General features: G+C 33.9%; 4 protein-coding genes and 1 non-coding gene across 6 annotated transcripts; 2 read left to right on the top strand and 3 right to left on the bottom strand.

Annotated features, from left to right (window-relative positions):
- Window positions 1-2,460: 2,460 nt before the first annotated feature.
- Window positions 2,461-2,590, top strand: LOC118347846. Its single transcript, XR_004800990.1, has one exon. It is a non-coding gene; the product is annotated as a small nucleolar RNA snoR80 (small nucleolar RNA).
- Window positions 2,591-4,563: 1,973 nt separating this feature from the next.
- On the bottom strand, window positions 4,564-7,129 carry LOC109014477. Its single transcript, XM_018996957.2, has 7 exons — window positions 6,969-7,129; window positions 6,786-6,872; window positions 6,510-6,710; window positions 6,014-6,178; window positions 5,798-5,851; window positions 5,316-5,456; window positions 4,564-4,939 (listed from the first exon to the last, which is right to left on the bottom strand). The coding sequence occupies exons 1-7, from the start codon at window positions 7,101-7,103 to the stop codon at window positions 4,571-4,573; spliced, it is 1,152 nt and encodes a 383-aa protein (XP_018852502.1). The 5' UTR covers window positions 7,104-7,129; the 3' UTR covers window positions 4,564-4,570.
- Window positions 7,130-9,546: 2,417 nt separating this feature from the next.
- LOC109014517 lies at window positions 9,547-10,578 on the top strand. Its single transcript, XM_018997016.1, has one exon. It carries the CDS (start codon window positions 9,547-9,549, stop codon window positions 10,576-10,578), a length of 1,032 nt encoding a protein of 343 aa, XP_018852561.1.
- Window positions 10,579-17,257: 6,679 nt separating this feature from the next.
- LOC109014478 lies at window positions 17,258-19,540 on the bottom strand. The gene is made up of 7 exons (XM_018996958.2): window positions 19,380-19,540; window positions 19,197-19,283; window positions 18,924-19,121; window positions 18,446-18,610; window positions 18,235-18,288; window positions 17,967-18,107; window positions 17,258-17,624 (listed from the first exon to the last, which is right to left on the bottom strand). The coding sequence occupies exons 1-7, from the start codon at window positions 19,512-19,514 to the stop codon at window positions 17,259-17,261; spliced, it is 1,146 nt and encodes a 381-aa protein (XP_018852503.1). The 5' UTR covers window positions 19,515-19,540; the 3' UTR covers window position 17,258.
- Window positions 19,541-24,449: 4,909 nt separating this feature from the next.
- Window positions 24,450-27,210, bottom strand: LOC109014476 (cytochrome P450 86A22-like). 2 transcript variants are annotated; one of them, XM_018996955.2, is made up of 2 exons: window positions 27,060-27,210; window positions 24,450-26,538 (listed from the first exon to the last, which is right to left on the bottom strand). In XM_018996955.2, the coding sequence occupies exon 2, from the start codon at window positions 26,372-26,374 to the stop codon at window positions 24,725-24,727; it is 1,650 nt and encodes a 549-aa protein (XP_018852500.1). In that variant the 5' UTR covers window positions 26,375-26,538; window positions 27,060-27,210; the 3' UTR covers window positions 24,450-24,724. The 2 variants fall into 2 exon arrangements, with proteins under 2 accessions (XP_018852500.1, XP_018852501.1); XM_018996956.2 differs by having other exon boundaries at window positions 27,068-27,210.
- Window positions 27,211-27,704: the final 494 nt, after the last annotated feature.

Here is a 27,704-nt window from a genome sequence, read left to right as displayed (position 1 = left end):
ATATAAGGGTTACAAATATCAGAGGGAGGCAAGAGAGAGACAAGAGATATTACGGCTGTAAAATGACAAAGGGTCAGGAGAAGAAAGCAAAGAGACTTATGCAAGAGAGATGTGCCATCTCATAGTAGGCTAACATCCACAATAAAAGATCAGACAAACATATAAAAGGGATGCCTAGACAATATAAAGGGGGACTTTTTGAGGATATGACGATCAACAGACAGATAAAGGGATTTTTGGATATGGATGAACACGGATCAAAAGCGAATCGATGGAAATATATTGAAAAAGAGCTCCAACCTTCTCTGTAATTTATGCTTAGGTAAATGATATAACCATACCAACTCAAGTAGTACTTAAATTAGTACTCACCTAGCTTAAGCGTGAGCTTGTTCTTTACTTATTCTTTATTCTTGTGAGTTGCTCATTCACATGATGCAATGACAACGCAGAATCATATATATATATATATATATATATATAATTACACATGAATTATTATTGTTATTATTTTTGGATCTTTATTTCTCTATAATTTCTTCTACATTTAATGAATAAGGAAAATAATTGAGAGAAAATTAGTTGTAATTACAGGATACCAAGCTTGAGAACATGTCAAGAATTATAGTTTAATACTCTATATTGTGTCTGGGTCAAAATGAGTCAACAAGAATGAACATAATTAAAAAATAGATAAATTTTAAGCAGCTTAAAATGAGTTCAAACAGATCATATTGGAGCCAATCCAATATAATAAGTTTATAATAACCCAACCCATAAACCCAAAAATACCATTCTCAAGACAAGGTTATAATGAAAATCTGACATATTTTCTACCATTTAAAATGCATATTATTCAATACTACTGTAACAATACGCGTAGGTAAAATTAAAAAGATAGAGCTCAGAAAAAGAAAAGAAAAGAAATACATATAAACAAAGATAGAGCTCCAAACCAATTAGAGCACTGGCAATGGACTAGCCATTGCCAAGTTCAAGTCTAATTTACATTTGAAATTTAGCTAAAATCTCTGGCATTGAACTCGGCAAACCTATATTTTTCTAACTTTAGCTACAGTAAAATCTTCACACTCGCTATACTTGGCGAGTAACTGTTGAAGAAGCAAACATTTATTTTATTATTTCCGCTCTCTTTCCCTCGTGATTTCTATTTCCCTCGTATTTGCCCTCATCTCTTTCCCTCGTCTCGCCCTCGTCTCGCCATCGTCTCTTTGTCGTCGTCTCTCTGCCCTCGTCTCGCCGCCCTCGTCTCGGCTTCGCATCTCATCTTTTCCCCTTTCCCTCACCCTTTCCATTTTTGCAGCTCCATCGCGGCTTCTCTCTCTCGCTCTTCTCTCCGTTTGCCATTTTCTTTTTCTGAAACTCCGATCCTTCTTCTCTCTTTCTCAATCGATTTTCTCTCCTTTCGTGGGTCGATCTTCGAAGGTTGGGCAATTTCCCCTCTCTCTCTCTCTCTCTCTGTCGGCTTGGCTCAACAACACAGAACTCTCTCTCGATTTGGGTAAGCTTTATTTGGGTAAGCTTTGTATTGAGTACGAATTTGTTAATTTCTGAAATGGGTATGAATTTGTTTGGGTAAGCTGGTTATTATCGTTGCTGATTTTTTTACAGTTGGTGTTGTTGATTTGTCTGAAGTTTGTGTATGGTTATGTTTCTTCAGTTGTTCATTATCGCGTCCAGCCAAACCTCCTCTCAGAGTCTGAGAGTTGAGCCCCCATATATATATATATATATATATATATATATATTTTTTTTTTTTCTGTTTTCAGTAACTACAATCCATTGTTTCTGATTTGTTGTTTTTGGGTTTGTTTGCTTTTCGTGTATAGCCATTTTCTCGTGTCTTACTCTGCTTGCTAGTCATTTTGGTAGTAGAAAAGCTCATTCAGTCATTTGATCCCGTTTACTTTGCACAGCTTTGTTTTTCATAGGATGAATCCAAACTAACAGGGTCTTTTACTTCATAATTGATGTTCAATGTGTTACTTTGTTGAGTGTTGCAAAGGGAAAAAGTATAGAATTAGATAAGTATTTGAGGATAGAATTCATCAATAACAGGTTTTAAACATAAATATAAACAGCTCTAATTGCGTAAACTTTCACTTTAGGTGCATTAGAAAACCTTAAAAACATATGGGAAAACACATGTTTTTATGGATTAGTAAAAGGAGTTCCATTAATGTACAAATTAGGTTTCTAATTCCATATATTATTTTTATTGCATTTGTAAATCTTCCCCAAACAACTCCCGTAGATAGGAACATTGTAATGCACCTATATTGACTAATGAAGTGAAAAGAGTCCACAACATAAAAACACAGCAATCTTTGCTAAATAATAATGATCAGAATAAGATACTTGTTTGCTATACAATACTTGTTTTTCTATCACTTTGCTGTTATTGTTTGCTCTCTCCTTTCATGTAAGCATACTTTAGAGTGTATTTATGTGTGTATGTAGTAGTATATGTATGTGGGTAATGGTTTGGACGCTACATATAACGTTTGTGGCTATACCGATCGATGGTTTCTTTCAATGCCATTTGATCCCGAAAACACCACATATATTATTTGTTAAGACACTTTTCTAACTCCACAACCAAAAACAGAGTTTACTTTTCTGTTTTTTGCAAAATAGATGAGGAATAAAATGTGTTTGTTGTTCTTCTTTGCAAAACAGAACAAGAAGTTTAATTTTGTTGATGTTTTGCAAAGTTGTTCTTTTTCTTTGCAAAACAGAACAAGAAGTTGATTTCTTTGCTATTTTTCTACATCTTTCTTTGCATACCACCTTATCCAAACAAATTGATGATATAATATTTGTTGTTTTTGTAATTTAGTGGACTGTTTTGTAATTAGTGGACTGTTTTGATGGAAGGGTGGACTGTTTTTGTAATTTTAGTGGACTGTTTTGTAATTATTGGACTGTTTTGATGTATTAGTGGACTGTTTTTGTAATTTTAGTGAACTGTTTTGTAATTAGTGGACTGTTTTGATGGAAGGGTGGACTGTTTTTGTAATTTTAGTGGACTGATTTGTAATTATTGGACTGTTTTGATGGATTAGTGGACTGGTTTTGTAATGGCAATGAACTGTTTTGTAATTATTGGACTTCATTGATGGATTAGTGGACTGTTTTGTAATTTTAGTGGACTGTTTTTATGGATTAGTGGACTATTTTGTAATTTTAGTGGACTGTTTTGATGGAATAATAGACTGTTTTTGTAATTTTAGTGGACTGTTTTTATGGGTAGAAGAAATGTTGGTATGTTTGTTTATGTGATTGTTGGGTGAATGGTTTACAAAATATATTTATTGAATAATTAGGTTGAGGGAAAAAATAATTGAAAAATAATAATTTTATTTTTTAATAAAGTTATTAATTAAATTTGTAAAATATTAAAAAAAATATATTATTAAAATATTTAATATTTTATTATTATTTAGACTTTAAGATAGCTAGTCCAATGTGGACTACTTTAGCTATAAATCCATGTTATAGCCAAAATACAACATTCTAACTAAATTTTAGACTTGGCAATGGCTAGGCCATTGCCAATACTCTTAGATACCCGGGCTCAAGAGTCTTATTGAGTTGGACTTTGGAATTTACTTAAGCCCAGCCTCGTAGACCAATCTTTTGAGCATCGAAATTCTAGTTATCATTTTATACACCACACTAATATATATACTCTACATTTATGGTTGAGGATATTAAAATGTAGGATGAAAAATAGTGATTTTAAAAAATTTTAGATGATTCCAATCCATCCATCTTATGATCGAAGTCTTTGCCGAAATTTCACAAATATTGTACGTGGATTATAGTTTATACATGCATGCTCCATGCAGATATATATTCAGTGTTCTTAATCATTAGGTCTCTTTTCATTTCGCAGTTCAAATGAGATGAAATGAGATATTTTAAATAGTATTAAATATTTTTAGTTAAGATGAAATGAGATGGTTATAAAAAAAATATGTGTTTGGATAATAAGATGAAATGAGATAGTTTGTAAAAATGGTAATGATAGGGTTACTAACCTATTATTACTCATCTATTATCCAAGTGCATTTCAAGTTTTTTTTTTTAATTTTTATTTATTTATCATTTTCTTTTAAGTAGTTTTTAAAATCCTTAATCACTAAGAAAAAATTAAAAAAATATAAAAAACACTACTATGCCACCCAAAAGTTACTACTCCATTTGACCGCTCAATGATTTTTATTTTTATTTTAACTTAATGATTAAAGAAGTGATTTTAAGTGTATTGATGTATTTTTTTTTAAATATTTAAATATATTAAAAAATGTGAATAAAAAAAAAAAAGTTACAAAAGTAACTAGTGGTCAAATAAAGCGACTACTCACTAGGCAGAGTAGCATCGCTAAAAAAATATATAACTTTATTAATATTTATTTTTTTAATTATTAAGTAAAATAAAAAATAAAAAAAAATCAAATAAAAAAAAAGTAATAAATGGGTAGTAATAAAAATAGATTCAATTATTTATATTTTATTAGAGAGAGAGAGAGTGAAAAACTCTAAATTACCCTTCACAAATACCACCAGGGCCGCCATATAGGAAGCCATGGTCAGTTCCATAAAGTTTCTCTACGGTGTAACATTTTTGGATATCTGCGTCATATTGCAGTAAATCGTCGTCAACATATATCAATTTGTTGGATTGATCTACAATTTGAAGTTCTCGTTGATAAGCAGCCCTGGCGTAGCCTTCATCTGCAAAGTGGCCGCTTCCCATTGGGGGACTAGCGTCATTGTTGTCTGTCAAAACTCCTCCTCCCCATGTTATCTGAGTTGCATAGCTGGATAGACTTGAAAATAAGGAGTTTGGCCAATACCCAACAGGTTTATTCAAGTCATCATGTGCAAGCCACCAATTTCCTGATTTGATATCCTATCATGTGCATGCAAAAGAGTAAAAACACATGAAGATGCAAACCAAAGGTTAGGGATAGTACTAGTCATTAACGATATCTTGATTTGCATCAAATGATTATAACGCTTATTTGGATAATAAGATAAGATGAATTGAGATGATTTATAAATAATAATAAAATTATTAATTAAAATTAGATGAGATGAAATGAAATGATACAAGATGATTTCATCTCATCTCTATATTCAAACGGATCTTAAGAGATTGCTAGTTAAAAAAATAGTATTTCTTTTTTTATTGACTCGGGGTGCTTGGGAAAAAAATTCTGACTAAAAATAAATCCCACATTTAACAAAGTACTGAGATTAAAAAATAAAATAAAATGCAAGAGTACCTTGAATATTTTAAAGTTGATATAATATTGTTCACCATCGTACTCGGAAATCTTACTAATGACATAACCCAGAGGAAATTTCGAGTTAACTTGAATAAAACCTGAGCAGAGCATATTGAAACAACCAGTACCTTTGCCTGCCTGAAAAATACAAGTAAATATCAAGTACTACTACACTGGTCAGTAATGCAACAAAGTGATATATATATATATATATTATATATATATATATTATATATATATATATATATAAAAGTAATGCTAGAGAGAAGTAACTATAGTAGTGCATACTTTGCATTCACTGCATGGCTACTTCTAGTTGATTATTCCCAACACTCACTTGAAAAAATGTGTGGTCTAGATGATACCACATCATGTGTGCAAAATAAGTAACTTCTATATATATTTATTCTATATATATATAGTTTGGTATTTATTATGTATTAATGGTGAAATAGAAATAAATTTCCAGGCTTACGTACCGTCCATGCACCAAAAGTTCGAGTAGCATTATCGCCATATAATCTTGGATTCACCTAAAAGGTTGTTTTTTTTTTTTTGCCAAGAAAATCAACATTGTTAGAAAAAGAAAAATTGAAAAAATTGCAATGAAATTATTTATAACAACCATTTCAGAACCAAGAGATGTCTCCTAAGATCATTTGCATTAAAATTGGGATTTGAAACTAATTATATACCATCCATCCAGCTTGAATGGCACCAATCACGTTAACGCCACTTTGAATCTGTACAAATGCTAGACTGAATTGGGCATTTGTAACTTGTGGGTTTTGTGTATTAACTCGTGCGCCAGCTCCCAGGTAGAGCTTGCCTGGACTGTCTGGTAATATTGCTGTCGCATGCTACATGAACCAAGGTGTTCAAAAGGGAGAAAAATGAAACCATTATTAATAAGAGAAAATTTATTTGCAATTGTAAATTGTGCAACCGTGGCGTAATCACTTTTAAAAAAGTAAATAAAATATGAGATCCACGTGAAAAAAATTAATTTGTTAATAGTGGACTACATTCTCTTTCAAAACGATTACGTGACGTTTACGCATTTCACGGTTGTATCATGTAGAATGTCAAGGAAATCTGCAGATCTTAAGTCACAAGAAACAAACATATAAACCATAAACAGAAAAGGATCATAACTTGCCAATTACTACAGGACATAAAAAAAAGACTAACATGATGATAAGGAGTGCCAGAGTTCGACACACAGTTTTTCGCGAACATTTTCGCCCATATCAAGTCTTCCTTTCGAGTCCTCTTGATGGGAACAGTACCAAATGGGCAGGCCTCACTCAATCCTACAGCAGAAAGTTTGGCTAGAGGCGGTGAAGTTTCATCTGCTTCTCTCATTTCCTCTGGTAAAGCACTAGGTTTCAGCTGCAAAATATAGTACATTTTACCAAGCAAGTTTTGTTCTTTGCTGTCAATAATGGCTATCGATGAGAGTTTTACCTGAATGCTATGGTTTTTAAGCAAAGGATGATCAAAGGCCGGTTGTTTATAGATGTCAATGCAATCAAAGATATCACCTTCTACAGTCTGTAAAGACAAACATCACATGACTTATACTTAGCTGATCAACAAAACAAAACAGAAAACATTACGTTTCCAGAAAATAAAGCTAATAATTAATACCTTGATGCTTTTGATGTAGGGTCTGTTCAGAATCTTGAGTTGTCTATCTATTTCAAGATCTTCAACACTTCTTGCTCCTTCAGTACTACTTATAACAATGAAAGACACGGACAACAAAATTAAAAATGGGGTCATTCTCAAACCTCTACACAACAAAAAAACACGACCTGATGATCTATTCCTTCTCTTTTCTTTCTTGGTTAGGAATCTATTCCTTAGTTTCATTACCATAGCACACTACATATGTATTTATAAGCTTTGAGAATGCACAGTTATAATTGCCTAACAACTATATATGTAAGGAATTCTCATTGACAACTTAAATTCATACTTGCATTAATTGTTTCTTTGAACTTTTCTGATTTTATTTCTCTATTAAGTGAATGTTATTGTTTTTTAATAAATAGTACATTGTAACGTTTTTACTTTAATCTCTAATAATGGATTTGAAATTCATTTTGTCATTAAGATTGGGTATTAATTAAGTCGGATAAATTGTTGGTAATTGAGTGAATATTAAAGTTGATTCAGTTTTTTTGAGTGCATTAATGCTATATGCACTGCAAGTTTTACTCACCAATCAAAAGTTCAAATCAATGTCAAACCATATTATATATCATATTGGTGATGATGTGTTACCGATCGACTCACCAATTACATGGAATTAGTAAGATTTTTTTAAGTAAAACTTGTAGTATGTTAACATTTTTTTTTTTTTTAATCAACATTATTAGTGGCGGATTTAATTCTATTTATTATTAATTTCCATTTCTTTTGTTTTAAACGTCCACTATGTATTTAATTGAATAAAGAAGAGTGGTAAATTTTCAGATTTCTTGATGGAGCTTTGAGCTCAATCACTTTTACAGAATTGGTTCGAGCTATACGAAGATCAATTGAATTGTTGTATCTTGAAAAAAACAAGTCAAAAGGAGGCCTATTATACTGGTTCATTTAAAATTTTATCTAGTACTGTAGAGAATTTGAATCTCCTTAAAAAAAATAATAATAACGTGCCACAATCCAAACTAATTTTATTTCAATTTTAATTTTATTATAATTATAATTTTATTACGTATATTTCACCAATAGAGAGTTAAGAAAAGAATAGTACTACTGTAAATTAAAGCTAGCAGTAAATATTAGATGATCAGGAGAGTTTAATTAAGCTGATCAGAGCAATTAATGAGAGTAATTAATTATTAGTAGGAGTGATTAATAAGTAGTCTCATAGTACATAAAGATTGTAACCTAATTTATTAGACTATCATTAAAATTCTAATGATATTACCACATAACGACTCAAGTACTGCGCTCTAGATTACTTGATAATTACTCACGTCAACTATGAGCATGTTCTTTAATTATTCTTTAATCTTTGTGCTTGTTCACATTGACAAGGGAAAATCACAGTTTGCACCTGAATTATTATTATTATTATTATTTTGATCTTCTCTTCTCGATTTTCCCTCCATTTAATGAATATGGAAGATAATCTTGAGAAAATTAGTTGTACTTAAAGGAGCCGAACTTGTAAAGAATTAGAGTTTAATCTTATCGTGTTTGAATCAAATCGTCAATTACTCATATTGAAACATATGATGGTCCAATCAATATATTAAACAAATTATGTACTAACTGATCACGCAAAATTATTGATTTATTTAACTGGTCGTGTTAATGATTAACACATATAACTTAATTAAATGGATGGAATTACAATGGAGTCGTATAATCACATTGTTGCGAAATCATGATTGACAGAGCTAAATTTCAAACTTTTAAGATAATAAAGAAAAGGATATGGAGGAAAGTACATTGTTGGAAGAATTCTTTACTCTCTACAGCTGGAAGAGAAATCATGATTAAAGCAGTGCTGCAATCGATACCAACTTAGACAATGAATGTCTTCTTGTTATCTAAGAGATTATTGACTGAGATTAATGCATTGATATCAAGATTCTGGTGGAAGAATAATGAAGAAGGAAAGGCTATTTATTGGAGGAAGTGGTCTAAGATGGGAGATAATAAAGGGGATGGTGGGATGGGTTTTAGAGATATTGAGGTTTTTAATAGAGCACTGTTGGCAAAACATGGTTAGAAACTGCAATTGGACCAAGATTCTTTGGTAGCAAAGGTGTTTAAAGAGAAATATTTCAGAAGAACCCAGTTTACAGATGCAAAACTTGGATTCAGACCATCATATATGTGGAGAAGTTTAATGGTAGCACAATCTATTGTGAATGAGGGTTTGACATGGAGGGTTGGGAATGGAAAAAAAGTGGCAATTTGGTTTGATAAATGGTTACCTCAGTCTGAAACACATCGAATCAGATCACCTGTAAGGTTGCTAGTAGAAAATGCAAAGGTGGAGGAATTAATAAATGAGGAAAATCACAGCTGGAATGAAGAACTAATACAAGAAATTTTTTTAACATAGAAGAAGCAACTTGGATATACAGTATCCCATTGAGCAAGAGAGGAAAGGTAGACAAAGCTGTTTGGGGGTATACAAAAGATGGGAGATACACAGTGAGAAGTGCTTATTATGAAGAAAAAAAATAAAAAAAAGGTAGCTATGGGGGAAAGCTCAAACTGGCAGATTACAAAACAGATGTGGAAGCTTGTGTGGAACTTGAATGTGCCAAGGAAAGTAAAACATTTCATATGGAAAGCTTTGCAATCAATCTTGCCTACAAAATTGAATATGTGGAAAAGGAATGTGGTGGAAGATGCAACTTGTCCTATTTGTAAAAAGGAGGAGGAATCAATTCAGCATGTCTTGTGGAATTGTCCAGCAGCCAATAATGTATGGGTTGAGAGATCTAGTGGCTTGCATAAATGGTGCTGTGAAGAAGTAGACTTTATTCAACTCTGGCAGAAACTAATGAAGACATTGGAAAAAGAGAAGTTGGAGATAGTAGCAGTAATACTAGCAGGCATTTGGTTTAGAAGAAATAAATTTGTTTTTAATGAAAAGTTTGATGGTCCAAGTCAGGTAATGAAACAAGCTGAATTGATGATGGAAATGCTTCATAAAGCAGAAGAAAAACAAGGTGATCACAGAAGAGACATGAGAATAAGAAGGATAAATACAAAGTGGTTGCCACCTAATGATTATTTCATGAAAATTAACTATGATGCCTTTGTTAATAAAGAAGAAAAGAAGATGGGAATTGGGATGACAGCCAGAAATCATGTTGGAGAAATTCTTTTTTCATGTTGTGTTGTAAGGAAATTTGTGGGGGAAATTGAAGTTGCTGAAACACTAGCATTATGGAAGGCAATGGAGACAGGTGCAGAACTAAATTTGCAAGGAGTTGTCTTTGAAGGGGATGCACAGACAATAGCAAAAGCAGTGAACAGTAAAGATGTTTATCATGGGTGGATAGATCAACAAGTTCTGGATATTAAAGAGGTTCTATCACATAGGCCATCTTGGTCTGTACATTCCATCTTCAGAGAAGGTAATAATGTAGCACATATGTTGGCAAAGAGAGCTATGCAGAGAGGTGAGGAATCATTTTGGATGAAAGAAATTCCTAGTGAGTTTGTATCTATAGTAGAAATGGAGAAACCTTGTAATAAGCTATGCTCTGTTATTTCTTAATGAAATGTGATCAAGTGATGTTGTTTAAAAAAAAAAAAAAAACAAGGAGAATCTACTAGAGCACCTAGCGCCTGAAACTTCCCTAAGCTACAACAATCACATGACGCTAGCGGAAGTGTAAAGAGGAAAATAATAGTTGCAAAAATTCGGACTTTATGGGGAATGCTTTTCCTGTTCTAAACTCTGTGTGCCTTGCCACTGGAAGCTTCCAAAAAGCCGCTGAAAATCATCCCAAAGCGTCACTTCCAGCTAACTTTCCGTCAGCAACCCAGCCCGTGGATTTAAATTTCGTTTGTTTTCGTAGATGAGATGAGTTGAGATTAAAGTTAAAAGTTGAATAATATATTATTAAAATATATTTTTTTAATATTATTTTTATTTTGACATCTGAAAAAGTTGAATTGTTTATTTTATTTTGTATGAAAATTTAAAAAAATTGTAATAATTAAATGAGATAAGATGAGATGAATTGAAAATAATGTGAAAATAAAAAAGGCAGTCAAAAAATAGGGTAAAGCTAGCGTGCTGCTTGCAGCTTACCACTGCAAGTGACTGCTAGTGCAAAGCTAGTGTTTTTTTCTTTCATCCAATTTTTTTATTCACATTTTTTTATCAATTCTAAATATTTTTTAAAAATATAAAAAATACATCAATGCACTAAAAATCACTTCTTTAATCATTAAGTAAAAAAAAAATATTATTATCATATTTTTTTTCACAGAGTGGTCAAATATAACGGTAATGTTTGTGTGGCAAAGTAGCTTTTTCCCAAATATGATGTAGCAACAAAATGAGAGAAATATTAATGTAAATTATTTAAAAGAGGGTGAATACTAACCATACAAACATAAAGAGTTACTATATCAAGCAAGCAATATATTTACCTTTTGCCTCTTTCAATGTAGACCATTTTTAAGAATTTTTAGCCAAATTTTATTTTGTATTTACATTTGGCTAAACCAATAAGAATGCTCTTAGTGGAGCACAACAAGTATCAAGAATTGCCCCACCGGCCGACACCTCCCTAGCATTCCCAATGGAAAACATTGCATGCCACTTATATCTGCAACCAACCCAGACCCAAGCCCAACTTCTCACAGCCTAGTCCAATTCCATCTTCCCAAATTTTATATTCCAAGGTTTCTCTCAAAGGGCCCTTCATGATAACATCCACAACCCATTGCATTACACTCTCTCGGAACCCATCAACCTTCTTGTTGCAATAATGCCATCCTGCCTAAAGAGAATCGAAGATGACTCCATCTGAAAATTGGTCTTTTGTACTCAGCTTGGTCTAGCCCAGGCCCATTGTGTCGAGGCCCACAATTTCCAATAGGGGAAGGCCCAGATGAACCTAGGGGCTCGAGGAAGGAGAAAGGAGCCGACGACTCCTCCAATCACCAAGTATTAATGGGGAGCAGACAGGTCGAGATCCTATCCCCTACAAGATCGGCCGCATTTAATGCAACTAGGAGTGACTAGCCCCAAGGTCGGACCCTTGTAGCCGACAGGAACGACATCATTAAATGCGTCGTCATGCCATCCATGGCAAAGGCGATCATTGTAGCCACAGAGGAAGCCCATGGGGAAGCATCTATAAAGGGAAGAAGGTTGATGACGGGTCGGGAGTTACACACTTGGTATTCTTTTCTAACTTTCTCTATCTTCTTACTTAGCTTTTCAGGACCCTAAGGAAGAATCTGACTTTGGTATCGGAGGTGACACAACCACCCCTTACTGCCTATTCCTCCTCCCTCTCAGCTACGAGAGAATTGACATTGCTCGACGACTACAACACACGCATCAACACCATCCTCAGGCCAGAACCCATCAAGCTCTTCCTTATAAACCCGTCAAATGTTATGTTTGCGTTTGAACCAATAACCCCCAAACAACGAACAGATCCACAAAGAGGGAAAGTCTCTCATTGTCACCAGAAGAAAACAAACCTTTAAAGAAGAAACATTTACAACATTTTGCTCAACTGTTGAGCCTGATGAAGATAGAATCTGAAGATGAAACTTTGCAAATTGCGGACTCAACATGTATCCCACTGAAGAATCCCCACTGGCAGCCATGCTCCTTGAAATCCAATCAGGCACTCGGGCAAAGTCAGGTAGTCAAGAGTGCAAAATTGACTAGCACCATATCACAATATATCATTACCCTTGGCCATCACTGCACAATTCAAAAAAGCTAAAGAGGCGAGCTCCACTCAGCCTTCACTTACAATATGAAGACACTAGTATGGAATTACAGGGGCCTTGCCCAACCCAAGGCAATTTGTAGTATAAGGGCTAATATTAGGAAATATAGTCTGGGTATAGTTTTTTTGTCGGAAATCATGATGCCTAATTAACACACCCTATCTATTGTTAATAGTCTTGGTTTCCATTATTTTATACATTTTTCAGCCTCTAAAAGAGGCCTTATGCTTTTGTGGTGTCCGGGTGTGGAAGTTAATTATATAAATATTAATATCAACTGTATACCTGTTTTGGTCTACTTGGATCATCCACATCAACTATGGTTAATCACCTTTGTTTATGCACATGCTCAACGGCATCAAAAAGTAAATTTTTAGAAACACTTAGATTCCATATAACAAGTTTTTTCAAGTCCATGACTTTGCATAAGATATTTCAATGCTCTCCTAAATCAGTCAGAAAAATCTAGGGGTCGTCCAGTTCCATACTCATCATCTATAGGAGGATTGAGACCCTTTATGGAAAACAATGGCCTAATCGATATTGGGTTTTACAGGGCCCTCTTTTACATGGTCCAACAACAAGAAGTAAGGAAGTGCAATCATTAGAGAAATAGGGATAACAAATCAACAATGGAGGCTATTGAAGTATTTTTAAATTTATTTGTGATTTTTTTTCAAAATGTTTAAAGAAATTTAAAAAATATTTAAAAAAAATAAAAAAATATTTATAATTTTACACTATCCGTACAATAGATCGATCACGTTTCTCTGTGACCATAGCATTATCCATGTAGAATAAACGAGTTAAGTGATCTCTCACGCTCCTACTTGAATGTTGTGGGGCACCCTGCGCCACCGCTACTAATAGAGTAGCCTCCATTTAAGTCCTAAGGGCTAAGGGCATGCAATTTGTGGCTTCACTGTACAAGTGAGTGAGATATCCAATATCCATGATCTTATCTCAGCTACTGAACTGGATAGACTTGAAAATAAGGAATTCGGCCAATACCCAACAGGTCTACCGAACTGATTGTGTACAAGCCAGCCACTAATGTCCTCATCTCGTATCCTATTAACTGCATGCAAAAAGTAAATACACGTGAAGATGCAATACCAAAGACAATTGTTACCTATATAAAAAGATTAGATAAAAATAAATTTATAAACTAATATAATTTTATAAGATTTAGTAAATTTATTTTATAATAAAAATAATTTTATAATCTGACGTACTACATCAAGCCACATCAATTTATGAATTTATTTTTGTATAATATTTTTATATCTAGAGTATTTTCCAAACCAAAATATGATTGAAAAATTTATTTGTCATTTATTGTAATTAATATTTGATGATACGTTAGGTTAGGAGATGGTAAAAAATAATAATAATGGATAGTATTTATAATTTGTTGCAGCTGAAGATCAATGAATCACACTGTATTTAGTCCAGATTTATAGGATCTTTAAAGGATCTTCTGGTTTATTTGTTTTTGTTCATCTTGTTTATGTCAATAACCGTAGACATATTTGGATTGTTTACTCATTTTGAATTATACTATCCACAGAAGTTTCATGAACTTTTAGCTTGTGGGGTCACCAATGTTTATATAGTTTTTTTTCTTTAAATATAATTTAAAAACCGAAAACCCGACCTGGCCCACACATTACGGGTCGGGTCGAACATGTTTGGCGCGCAAACAATATCGGGTCGGACCGGGTCTAGACCCGGTTGGATGGCATCGGGTTGCAGCCCTAAATCACAGGTCTAATAAGGTAACAAGATAAGAAAAAGAAAGAAACAATAGTACCTTGATTATGTGGAACTTTACGTAAAATTGTACTCCTTCATAGCAGGAAATCTTATCAAGGACATAACCGAGAGTATATTTTGAATTAACTTGAACAAAACCTGAGCAGAGCATATTGAAACAACCATTTTCACCTGCCTGAAAAATAAAAAGAAAATATGATCCAAGTACATTAATGAATGCTATAAAAACTGAGAGTTTGAAATTTGTATATAAATGATGAAAGATAAATAAATTCCCAATCTAACCGTCCATGCACCAAAGGTTCGCGTAGTATTATCGCCATTTAATTTTGGATTTACCTAAAAAATTTACCAAGAAAATCAGCATTTACTAAAGAGAAATAGTTAATCAGCAGTTCGGATCTCTACAAATGCTTGGCTGAATTGATTATTTATAACTTGGGGGTTTTGTATATAAATTATTGCGGCAGCTCCCTTATAGTTTTTGCCTAGACTGCTTGGTAATTTTCTTGTTATAATTTAAATCATAAAAAGAAAAAAAAAATTCCCAAATTGCCAATTACTACATACCATGAAAACTATTTATAAACAAACACAAATGATTTAGAATAGGAAGGGAAAAAACACTAACATGAGTTGGAAGAGAGGGCACAGCGTTTGACCCAGAATTTCTCATGAACATTTTGGCCCATAATAAGTCTTCCTTCCGAGTCCTTTTTATGGGAATGGTTCCAAATGGGCAGTCTTCATTCAATCCAACTGCAGAAGTCTTGGCTGCAGGTGGTAGAGTTTTATCTTCCACTCTTTATGGGAAAGAACTAGGTTTCATCTGCAAAAGTATATCGTCCATTTATTAAACAGGTTTTGTTGTTTTATCAAATGGATATCGATCACAAGAGCTTTACCTGAATGCTATGGTTTTTAAGCGAAGGATGATCAAATGCCGGTTGTTTATAGATATATGAAGGGGAAAAATGCTCATAACTCATAAATTGGGTCCAGCCCACCAAGCCATCACTAAGGATAAAAAAGGAGACAAAGAAAAAATAAGAATGAGACAAGAGGGATATAAGGACTGCAAATGTTAGAGGGAGGCAAGAGAGAGACAAGAGAAATATTAGGGCTGTATAATGGCAGAGGGTCAGGAGAAGAAAAGATAAGAATGAGACAAGAGGGATATAAGGGCTGCAAATGTGGAAGGAGGCAAAAGGGAGACAAGAGAAATATTAGGGCTGTATAATGGCAGAGGGTCAGGAGAAGAAAACAAAGAGACTTACGCAAGAGAGATCTGCCATCTCATGGCAGGCTAACATCCACAATAAAGGGTCAGACAAACATATAAAAGGGATGCCCAGACAATATAAAGGGTGACTTTTTGAAGATATGACGATCAACAGACAGATGAAGGGATTTTTGGATATGGATGAACACGTATCAAGAGGGAATCGATGGAAATATATTGAGGAAGAGCTCCAACCTTTTCTTTACAGTGAGATATGATGATCCATGAGTGATCGTAAATATATATTATAGTGGAGATTTTCCTCTCCAAATCTCTGTGGACGTAGGCATATTGCCGAACCACGTAGTGTCCATCTCTTTTTATTTTTCCTACACTTATTTTCCATTCATCGTCATGAACGTATGAAGCACCACCGTACAACCGCACCGGAACACTTCCTGGGGCTCTAAATAATTCACATCGTGATAATACCTGTGTAGAGTTGTCTAGGCCCGCGAAACACGACGTCAACATATATCAATGCAATCAAAGATATCACCTTAATTCTGCAGTCTATAAAGACAACAACGCACTTATACTTAGCTCACCAAAACAATACAAAAAACATTCTGTTTTCAAATACCTTGATGCTTTTGATGTAGGGTTTGTTCAGAATCTTTAGTTGTCTCTCTATTTCAAGATCTTCAACACTTTTTGCTCCTTCAGTAGTATTGCTTATAACAATGAAAGACAGAAACAACAAAACTAAAGATGGGGTCATTCTCAAACCTCTGTCGTAACAAAAACCTGTTATGCTTGCTTCGGATTGACCAAAGCTTGTAATCTATGCCTTCTCTTTTATGTACTTTTATTTATCAGTACGTAATATATTCGTTAGTTTCATGATCACCTTTCTGCCCATTATTTGTATATATAAGCTCTTTCTGTCATGAAATCATGAAATTGATAACCCAAAAATCATAATGATGATTGCAATAATTGTATCTTTGGACTTGTCTTGTATGTAATGAATACAGAAAAGAAAGATTAATGTAAAAGCAATTAATAGGATATCATTCAAAAATCCATATTGGATAGAAAATATTATGAATATATTAAAAATAAGTAATATTTATTATTAATTTAAAAATTTATAAATATTTTGACTTTTTTAAAATATATTTTTTGTAGTTGGTCATAATTATTTTAATATTTCTAAATATAAAAGCATTTCTTTGTTAAATGAATTTTTTTCTAATTATATAGTACAATAAAATAAAAAATTCTAATAGATAGTTATACATATTAAAAATGTGGTAGTTATTTTTTTTCCCAATTTTTAGTTTCGGATTTTGTATTAAAATCTCAAACTTGCAGTCACCTTCAATGGTTTCGAAAACTTAAAACGGAAATATGAAAAGAAATAGATTTAATTATTTATATTTTATTAGAGAGAGAGAGTGAAAAACTCTAAATTACCCTTCACAAATACCACCAGGGCCGCCATATAGGAAGCCATAGTCAGTTCCAAGTTTCTCTACGCTGTAACATTTCTGGATATCTGCGTCATATTGCAGTAAATCGTCGTCAACATATATCAATTTGTTGGATTGATCTACAATTTGAAGTTCTCGTTGATAAGCAGCCCTGGCGTAGCCTTCACCTGCAAAGTGGCCGCTTCCCATTGGGGGACTAGCTGCATTGTTGTCTGTCAAAACTACTCCTCCCCATGTTATCTGAGTTGCATAGCTGGATAGGCTTGAGAATAAGGAGTTTGGCCAATACCCAATACGTTTATTCAAGCCATCATGTCCAAGCCACCAATTTCCTGATTGGATATCCTATCATGTTCATGCAAAATAATAAAAATAAAAACACATGAATATGCAAACCAAAGGTTAGGGATAGTACTAGTTAATTTACGCTCGTTTGGATAGAGATGAGATGATTTGAAAATAGTAATGAGATTATTAATTAAAATTAGATGAGATGAGATAATACGAAATAGTTTCATCTCACCTTTGTATAACGAGATTGCTAATTAAAAAAATAGTTAATTTCTTTTTTCAGATTTTTTTTTTTAATTGACACGGGGTGCTTGAGAACAAAATTCTAACTAAAAATAAATCCCACATTTAACAAAGTAATGAGATAAAAAAATAATAATAATAATACAAGAGTACCTTGAATATTTTAAAGTTGATATAATATTGATCACCATCGTACTCGGAAATCTCACTAATGACATAACCAAGAGGAAATTCCGAGTTAACTTGAATAAAACCTGAGCAGAGCATATTGAAACAACCAGTACCATTGCCTGCCTGAAAAATACAAGTAAATACCAAGTACTACTACACTGGTCAGTAATGCAACAAAGTGATATATATATAGTTTGGTATTTATTATGTATTAATGGTGAAATAGAAATAAATTTCCAGGCTTACGTACCGTCCATGCACCAAAAGTTCGAGTAGCATTATCGCCATATAATCTTGGATTCACCTAAAAGGTTGTTTTTTTTGCCAAGAAAATCAACATTGTTAGAAAAAGAAAAATTGAAATAATTGCAATGAAATTATATATAACAACCATTTCAGAACCAAGAGATGTCTCCTAAGATCATATGCATTAAAATTGGGATTTGAAACTAATTATATACCATCCATCCAGCTTGAATGGCACCAATCACTTCAACGCCACTTTGAATCTGTACAAATGCTATACTGAATTGGGTATTTGTAACTTGTGGGTTTTGTGTATTAATTCGTGCGCCAGCTCCCAGATAGAGCTTGCCTGGACTGCCTGGTAATATTGCTGTCGCATGCTACATGAACCAAGGTGTTCAAAAGGGAGAAAAATGAAACCATTATTAATAAGAGAAAATATATTTACAATCGTGGCGTAATCACTTTGAAAAAAGTGAACAAAATATGAGATTCATATGAAAAAATTTAATTTGTTAATAGTGGACTACACTATTTTTCAAACCGATTATGTGGCGTTTACGCATTTTACGGTTGTATATAAAATGTCGAGCGAATCTGTAGAACTTGAGTCACAAGAAACAAACATATAAACCATAATCAGAAAAGGATCATAACTTGCCAATTACTACAGGACATAAAAAAAAGACTAACATGATAAGGAGAGCCAGAGTTCGACAGAGAGTTTTTCGCGAACATTTTCGCCCATATCAAGTCTTCCTTTCGAGTCCTCTTGATGGGAACAGTACCAAATGGGCAGGCCTCACTCAATCCTACAGCAGAAAGTTTGGCTAGAAGCGGTGAAGTTTCATCTGCTTCTCTCATTTCATCTGGGAAAGCACTAGGTTTCAGCTGCAAAATATAGTACATTTTACCAAGCAAGTTTTGTTCTTTGCTGTCAATAATGGCTATCGATGAGAGTATTACCTGAATGCTATGGTTTTTAAGCAAAGGATGATCAAAGGCCGGTTGTTTATAGATGTCAATGCAATCAAAGATATCACCTTCTACAGTCTGTAAAGACAAACATCAAATGACTTATACTTAGCTGATCACCAAAACAAAACAAAAAACATTACGTTTCCAGAAAATAAAGCTAATAATTAATACCTTGATGCTTTTGATGTAGGGTCTGTTCAGAATCTTGAGTTGTCTATCTATTTCAAGATCTTCAACACTTCTTGCTCCTTCAGTACTACTTATAACAATGAAAGACACGGACAACAAAATTAAAAATGGGGTCATTCTCAAACCTCTACACAACAAAAAAACACGACCTGATGATCTATTCCTTCTCTTTTCTTTCTTGGTTAGGAATCTATTCCTTAGTTTCATCACCATAGCACACTACATATGTATTTATAAGCTTTGAGAATGCACAGTTATAATTGCCTAACAACTATATATGCAAGGAATTCTCATTGACAACGAAAATCATAATTGCATTAATTGTTTCTCTGAACTTTTCTGATTTTATTTCTCTATTAAGTGAATGTAATTGTTTTTTAATAAATAGTACATTGTAACGTTTTTACTTTAATCTCTAATAATGGATTTGAAATTCATTTAGTCATTAAGATTGGGTATTAATTGAGTCGGATAAATTGTTGGTAATTGAGTGAATATTAAAGTTGATTCAGTTTTTTAGAGTGCATTAATGCTATATGCACTGCAAGTTTTACTCACAAATCAAAAGTTCAAATCAATGTCAAACCATATTATATATCATATTGGTGATGATGTGTTACCGATCGACTCACCAATTTATACATGGAATTAGTAAGATTTTTTTAAGTAAAACTTGTAATATGTTAACATTTTTCTTTTCTTTTTTTAATCAACATTATTAGTGGCGGCTTTAATTCTATTTATTATTAATTTCCATTTCTTTTGTTTTAAACGTCCACTATATAATATTTAATTGAATAAAGAAGAGTGGTAAATTTTTAGATTTCTTGATAAAACTTTGGGCTCATTCATTTGTACAGAATTGGTTCGAGGTATACGAAAATCAACTGAATTGTTGTATCTTGAAAAAGACAAGTCAAAAGGAGGCCTATTATACTGGTTCATTTAAAATTTTATCTAGTACTATAGAGAATTTGAATCTCCTTAAAGAAAATAAAATTTACGTGCCACAATCCAAACTAATTTTGTTTCAATTTTAATTTCATTATAATTTTTATTTTATTACTTATATTTCACCAATAGAGAGTAAAGAAAAGAATAGTACTACTGTAAATTAAAGGTAGCAGTAAATAGATGATCAGGAGAGTTTAATTAAGCTGATCAGAGCAATTAATGAGAGTAATTAATTATTAGTAGGAGTGATTAACAAGTAGTCTCATAGTACATAAAGATTGTAACCTAATTTATTAGACTATCATTAAAATTCTAATGATATTACCACATACCGACTCAAGTACTGCACTCTAAATTACTTGATAATTACTCACGTCAACTATGAGCATGTTCTTTAATTATTCTTTAATCTTGAGCTTGCTCACATTGACAAGGGAAAATCACAATTTGCACGTGAATTATTATTATTATTATTTTGATCTTCTCTTCTCGATTTTACCTCCATTTAATGAATATGAATCGGAAGATAATCCTGAGAAAATTAGTTGTACTTAAAGGAGCCGAACTTGTAAAGAATTAGAGTTTAATCTTATCGTGTTTGAATCAAATCGTCAATTACTCATATTGAAACATATGATGTTCGAATCAATATATTAAACAAATTATGTACTAACTGATCATGCAAAATTATTGATTTATTTAATTGGTCGTGTTAATGATTAACACATATAACTTAATTAAATGGATTGAATTACAATGAAGTCGTATAATCACATTGTTGTGAAATCAACAATGACAAATAAAATAAAAGTAAATAATCACACAATACAAAATTAACGTAGTTGAGCATCGTGCATATGTCCATAAAGCTGCATGGGATTTTATTCTAGAGGAGATTATAATCACACACAATGAGTTACAAGAGTACCGCTCTACTCACACAATCTCAGCTTTCACTCTCTAGAAATTTTCTCTCTCTTAATATGTTGTCACACATCTGTCTCTTTTGTTCACTCTGATTTGCTAAACATACTCATAAAAGAACAAGCTTTTACATATATAGTGAAAATGATGTTGGAACCCTAAACGACAAAACTAGGTTCTTCGCTCGAGCAGGTGTCGAGCGCGTCTTGAGTGAACAACCAATCTAACATTGGCTCAAGCAATCTTTCAAGCGCTGCTCGAGTGAACACTAGGGTTCGTGTTTCGCTTGAGCCTAGCATCAGGCGAACCTTGAGCGAACTCACATGTTGAGTTTAGCTCGAGTGTTAGGTCGAGTGACAGTCAAGCAAACTTTTTGTATGTACCTTTTCTACTCACAAACTAGGTTTCACATTCAACCCAACACACATGCCCATAACAAAGTATTGAAAAGTATAATAAGATACCGAGGTTAAAAAGTCGAGAATTAATGTTATAAGGAATACTTACGTCACACACCTTCACCTAACCAACATATTATTTATTTATTTGTTATTTTATTTAAACACAAACATACTTAAGCATTAAGATAGAATAATAAAAATAACAAATCACATGTTGATTAAGTAGAAGTGTGTGCATGGCGTAGGACCACTACAAGAAATATTACTTTTTTTTTTCAGGAGGGATTGTGGTGGCAAAAAGCCTCCAATTCATGGGAAAAATTATTTTTCTACAAATTTGAGCCGTGGGAGGCTCGTGGCATAAATTTGGTGATATAAAACATTTTCTTACACAAAGATCATTTCCTGGGAATTGCCTACATTTTTCCACAAGATTAGTTGCGAGAAAAAAATTATTTCACCGTGAAAAAAATGATAGCCTTTGGTAATAAATCGTGGGAAAAAAAATATTTCCAGGGAGAACGGCGCAATAGAGAGAGTATTGGGCTAGAGAAGAAAGAAATAAGGGGGAAAAATGAGTTTGCAACGATTATTTATCATTGCAAATAAATATCTGTCGAATTTACAAAAATCCTTTTTATCGCTGCAAAAATTCATTTTCCCACAAAGTTTTGCTCTCTGAACGTGATCCCATTGCAAAAGGCTTATTCTTTTTTCACGGACAGTTTTTACGTTATCAACTATGTATTTGCCACGATGGTAGATCAAGAAAAAAAAAATTCATGGAAAAATGCCAAATTTCTTATAATGGGCCTTCATATAAAATTTTTCTAAAAAGTCGATTGACTCAGGTTCCTGGGCATTTCTTAATCCCAGCTTCATCAGCTAATTTTGTTTTGAGAATTTTGGGCTTTCGATTGAAAACTGATATACATGCAATCCTTTACATAATTTTATTCTAAAGAAAATGTATTTTCATATAATTTATAAATAAACATCCTTTTCTAGAAATAATAATTTTATTTGAAATTTTTTACATCACACATCATTCACGTGATATAATTTAATTTAAAAGATAAATTCTAAAATTTAAATATTATAAATCAAATTATAATATATAAATAGTGTATGGTATAAAAACTTTTAAATGTTACTAGTACTTGAAAAGAATAATTTTAGTACGTTTGGATGTTGAAGTGAGTTGAGTTGAGTTGAGTTGAGATAATAAAATATTGTTAGAATATTATTTATTATTATTATTATTATTTTAGAATTTGAAAAAGTTGAATTGTTTATTATATTTTATGTTAAGATTTGAAAAAGTTATAATGATGAGTTAAAATAAGTTGAGATGAATTTTAATTCCAAACGTAATATTTGAAACTTCAAACTTGATTCTATAAAGAGTTTAAAAAAATTGTATAACTCTTTCTAAATTTTGTCTTCTTGGACTTGGAGTACCTCCATCATTCCATTTTGAGCTTTTGGGTGCATTTTATGATTCATGTAATGCGACACGAAAACTTCATACTGAAAAATACAGGACCTAGCTAGCTACATAACAAGACAAAAATGAAACTGTAACTTGACAATGACATTGACTTTTTTTCTTGGGTCTTATGTTGACAAAGTGCCCATGAACTTGATCCCTTTTGTCACCCTTCCTAATTGGAACAAAATATATATATATATATATATATATATATTTAATCTATATAGACATGTTCATATGCACATCATCTCTTTCTTGCACGTTATAAAGATGAGAAAGAGACTTCGACTTGACACAAAGAAAAGATGAGGATGTTTCTCAAGTTATTGAAAAACAAAAACGAAAACTTAGTCCCCGTTTGATTATTAGATTCAATTGAGATCAATTTAGTTTAATTTAATTTTAAATTGAGTCTAACATTTAAACACTTAATTCTCAAATTATTAAATTTATATCAACTCAAAATTTCTTTATACATGAGATCTACAACTTTTTTCATATTCCCTTAAATATATCTCAACTCACTCTACCATCTCAACTCACTACTATTTATAAAAAATTCAACTCAATTTAACTCAACTGATCAACATCCAAACATAGCCTTAATTAAGCTCCATTTAGGTAATTTATTTGGGAATTGAATTTTTTTTTTTGCAAATATTTGGATATTGATTTTTAACCTTACAATATTACTTAGAATGACCTATAGGACTGTAAAAATAAAGAAAATTAGTATCCATGTTTGGTCAAGAAATTAAAATCGATGCAACCGTATCGTTGCTAGCTGCATTTACTTAATTTGCATAGTACTTAATGTTCATGAGGTGATGGGACTTGAAGTGGGGCATGAGACATGACGCTCTTCTTTGAACGGCAAGTATCGCACGAAATAAGAGCGCAATATTATCAATCAGGACCAATACGTAAAATAAATAAAAAGTAAGAAAGAAAATGCAAAAAATAAAGAAAAGGCATTTCCAGAAAAAAAAAAAAAAAAAAAAAACCCAAAAGTCAATAAAAATCGAAATTACAAAGCACCCACCAATATGATTAAAAACTTCTCATATGAATAAAATCCAAAAAAGCAAAATATCGGAACCGCCTTATAAAAACCCAAAAAAACCAAAATTTGCCCCCTTATTTTACTGGGTATTTTCCCCTGTCGAATGAAATCAGAATCCGAGGTGTCTTGTTCACTCGAAACATTACATACACCACCAAATTAAAACATATACCTTTTTGTTATTGGGTATACCAAATACATTACAGGATTACAAGAAATTAAGAAGAAAAAAAGAATAGTCAAATGTAATCATTGGTAGCAGCTCCCATCCCTGATCTGCTCCACCTCCACTACTACATTATCCCTATTTCTTCTCCATGTCCTGCATGCAGCAGCTCAGGCACACTACTCTTCTTAATTTCCTCTTTAACTTGAATATATATATATATATATATATATAGATGCCAATCCTAGTGTTTTACCATGAAAGACATGCATACTCTAATATGCATGCATTATCCTATTCACAAAACCACCCAAAACACCTTAATTATTAAGCTATCCCATCAACCATTTCCACCCCATCACAGTGCCCATTAATACTTAGAGCTGGAGCATTCCTACCGCACGTGTCACCAATGCAAATCGTGTCCAATACAGGCTTTAAGTTCCTAGGGTGGACGTTAACCTTTAGCCCATACTTCATGAACAATGTCAAGGACATCTTCTGCTCCACACGGTGGCCTGGGACCACTGACAGCCTATGCCGCAGTAGAACCGCGGCGGCTATCGACTTCATTTGCAAGTAAGCCAAGTCTTTCCCTAAACAAATTCTTGGACCTCCATTAAACGCGACGAATTTGTATGAATCTTGTGCCTCAAGTTTTTTGCCGTCTTGGGACAGCCATCTCTCTGGCTTGAATTCTAGGCAATCTTGACCCCAAATGTACTCCATCCGTCCAATTGCATATATGGAATAGGTGATGGATGAGCCTGCAGGCACAAAAGCCCCACTTGGCAAAATGTCATCGGCAACTACGTGCTTTGAGTCTTGTGGCACTGATGGGTAAAGCCTTAGGGTCTCCGACAATGCTGCCTTGAGGTATATCAATCGGTCAACTTCTTCAAACACTAAGGGTTCTTCCACCCATTTGGTAGGGTCATTGCCTCGTGTCTCCATTAGGACGGTGCAGATTTCGATGAGGATTTTCTCTTCCACTCTTGGGTTTTGACTGACCAACCAAAAGAACCAGCTTAGCGCGACTGATGACGTGTCCCGTCCAGCTAGGATGAAATTGAGTGCCACATGTTGGAGAAATTCGTTCGAGTAGGACTCTTTTTTCTTCATGAACCTTGATAGCAGGTCGTCGTGTGCGGTCCCAGCGCCACCTTGCTGTTGGCTTCGTAGCTCGAGTTTACGTGTATTGATGATGTCCGTTAAGTATTTATCGATGTGTTCCAAGCTTTGGCCCAAGCTGACTTCCATTCCGAGCCGGAGCCACTTCCTCAGCTTCCATACAATTTCGGGCAAAATAAAGCGTTGCAGCGTGGCTTCGGTGGCCTGGTCGAAAGCCAAAGCGAAGCCATTCTCGGGTAATCCAGGAGATAGAGTTTGTGGGTCCTTACCAAAAGCCAAGCCGCAGATGTTATCAAAAGTGAGCCGAAGTAGAAGATCTTGAAAATCAATCGACTTTCCTTGCGATTGAGCCGTCTCAAGAATCGGGCAGAACCTGAACTTAATAGCCCGGCTCACCCACCGAGCCATGGCTTGGCGCAGTGTCCGGGTGGTGAATTCAAGTGCGGCAGTCTTACGCTGGAATAGCCACGTGTCCCCATCGGAGTTGAAGATGCCCTCTCCCAGCAAATCATGGAACGCCGCCTGCCAACCGGGACCCTTGGGGTAATTATCGAACCGAGCCTTCAAAATGTGCTCCACGTTCTTTGGATCGCACGTGACCGTCACAAGCCCCTGTTTCCGAGCCAGAGATGGAAGGGCACAAATACATGTCTGGTACGTGCCGCCGCATGTGCGAAGATTGTCGGCGATCCAGTCGTGCATGCGATTAGAGTGCTGGATGAGAGCGGGCAAGCTACCCAATAGAGGCCAGACACGCGGACCGCTCAATGACCTTGAGATGAATCTGAACCACAAGAAATAGGCAGCAATTGCTGATAAGATCATCAAAGCCGTTGATATCTCCATTTGATCTGAGGAGCCCACGTAACGAACACCCTTGATTTATTGCGCTGTTTCAATGCCACCCTTTCCTTGACTCTTTCACCGGGAGACAAGAAATCTAAAACCCACAAGCTATGCCAAAGAAAAAATGGCTGCGGTTGAAGTGTAACTTTCAGATAATTTGCCACCTGCAAATGTTAAGGCCAAAAACTTTGAGCAATGGACGTAAAAGACGAAACGCAAGATCGAAATGAACTTCGGGAACAAAACCCAGATAGGATTTTTATCCTGAAAATGACAAATCCAGGTTTTGATGTCTGAAAATCTTTCACATGCAAGCAATGCGTATGAGACACAGACACAGATAGGAGGAGGAGGAGGAGGAAAGAGATGAAGATCATAAGGAACAAGCAGGGCCTAAGTGAGAGAGAAGAAGGCGCAAGGAAAAGTGCTTTATAGGAGGGTGAAAGAGAGGACAATTAATATGGCAAGCCCGGGCTGTTGTTGAAAATATGGATCTGTTTTCTACTTTTCTCCAGCTGATCTGTTTTGTGGACCTTAACAGCTTATGAACCGCTGCCATTAATGTCCGCAGAGGTCGTTGGAGACATAAGGACGTAACACCACCACCACTACCTCTTCAAACCAAAACACTTTTTTGTCAAGTTTGTAAAACAAAAAAACTTGAGAAACTCGATCAGAAACGTACCCACAAACCTTTTTTTTACTTTTGAACTTTCTTCGTTAGAAGTCTTTGTCCCTCTCTCTCCCTCTCCTTCTCCTTCTAGCTAAGGCAAAACTTATCCTCACCTAATTTTGCAGGAAAGTGGAGCTTCTCCTTTAATTCTGGCATTGAATGAAAGAGTAAAAGTAAATGGGGATTGGTTGAGGGGATTATAATGAGATAGAACATGGATATTTATATGGAAATCTTTGAGTGTGTGTATGCATAACTTATGATGGGATATGACCTAATCATGTGGTCTATCCTAGCTCGCTCTCTCTCTCTCTCTCTCTCTCTCTCTCTCTCTATATATATATATATATATATATATATATATATGCACGTTACTTCAATTTTCCTTATCTTGTAAATTTAATTGTAAATCAACTGAGTCCGTCTTTGATCATGTGAACGTTTTGCATGGGTTCGGTGAGCAAACCCACCAACATTTAATGCCTCTTTAGGTACCCGCCCGCGGCTTTGACGGTGTCGTTTTTGTCGAGCCCAGTCGAACATTTGTTGCAACTTAATTGCATCCATAAGACAGGACTTTAATTAATTAATAACGATATATATAACCTGGCCGGTTTGATCTTATTTCATCATCTCATGTACTTTAATTTATACATG

Source organism: Juglans regia, chromosome 2 (assembly GCF_001411555.2).
Source record: "Juglans regia cultivar Chandler chromosome 2, Walnut 2.0, whole genome shotgun sequence".
NCBI classification, from domain to species: Eukaryota; Viridiplantae; Streptophyta; class Magnoliopsida; order Fagales; family Juglandaceae; genus Juglans; species Juglans regia.
The sequence above is the reverse complement of the archived record's forward strand: the minus strand, read 5'-3'. Positions and strand labels throughout refer to the sequence as shown.

Bases quoted from the DNA above. Each gene is read 5' to 3' on its own strand.
- LOC109014477 (XM_018996957.2), bottom strand. From the start codon at position 7,103: ATGACCCCATTTTTAATTTTGTTGTCCGTGTCTTTCATTGTTATAAGT. The intron at 6,711-6,785 runs GTAAAACTCTCA...TATATTTTGCAG, and splicing joins TTAAAAACCATAGCATTCAG to CTGAAACCTAGTGCTTTACC. The intron at 6,179-6,509 runs GTTAGTCTTTTT...TGGTTCATGTAG, and splicing joins CTGGCACTCCTTATCATCAT to CATGCGACAGCAATATTACC.
- LOC109014517 (XM_018997016.1), top strand. From the start codon at position 9,547: ATGGGGGAAAGCTCAAACTGGCAGATTACAAAACAGATGTGGAAGCTT.
- LOC109014478 (XM_018996958.2), bottom strand. From the start codon at position 19,514: ATGACCCCATTTTTAATTTTGTTGTCCGTGTCTTTCATTGTTATAAGT. The intron at 19,284-19,379 runs GTATTAATTATT...TTGTCTTTACAG, and splicing joins CCTACATCAAAAGCATCAAG to ACTGTAGAAGGTGATATCTT. The intron at 17,625-17,966 runs GTACTCTTGTAT...TGAACATGATAG, and splicing joins TCAACTTTAAAATATTCAAG to GATATCCAATCAGGAAATTG.
- LOC109014476 (XM_018996955.2), bottom strand. From the start codon at position 26,374: ATGGAGATATCAACGGCTTTGATGATCTTATCAGCAATTGCTGCCTAT.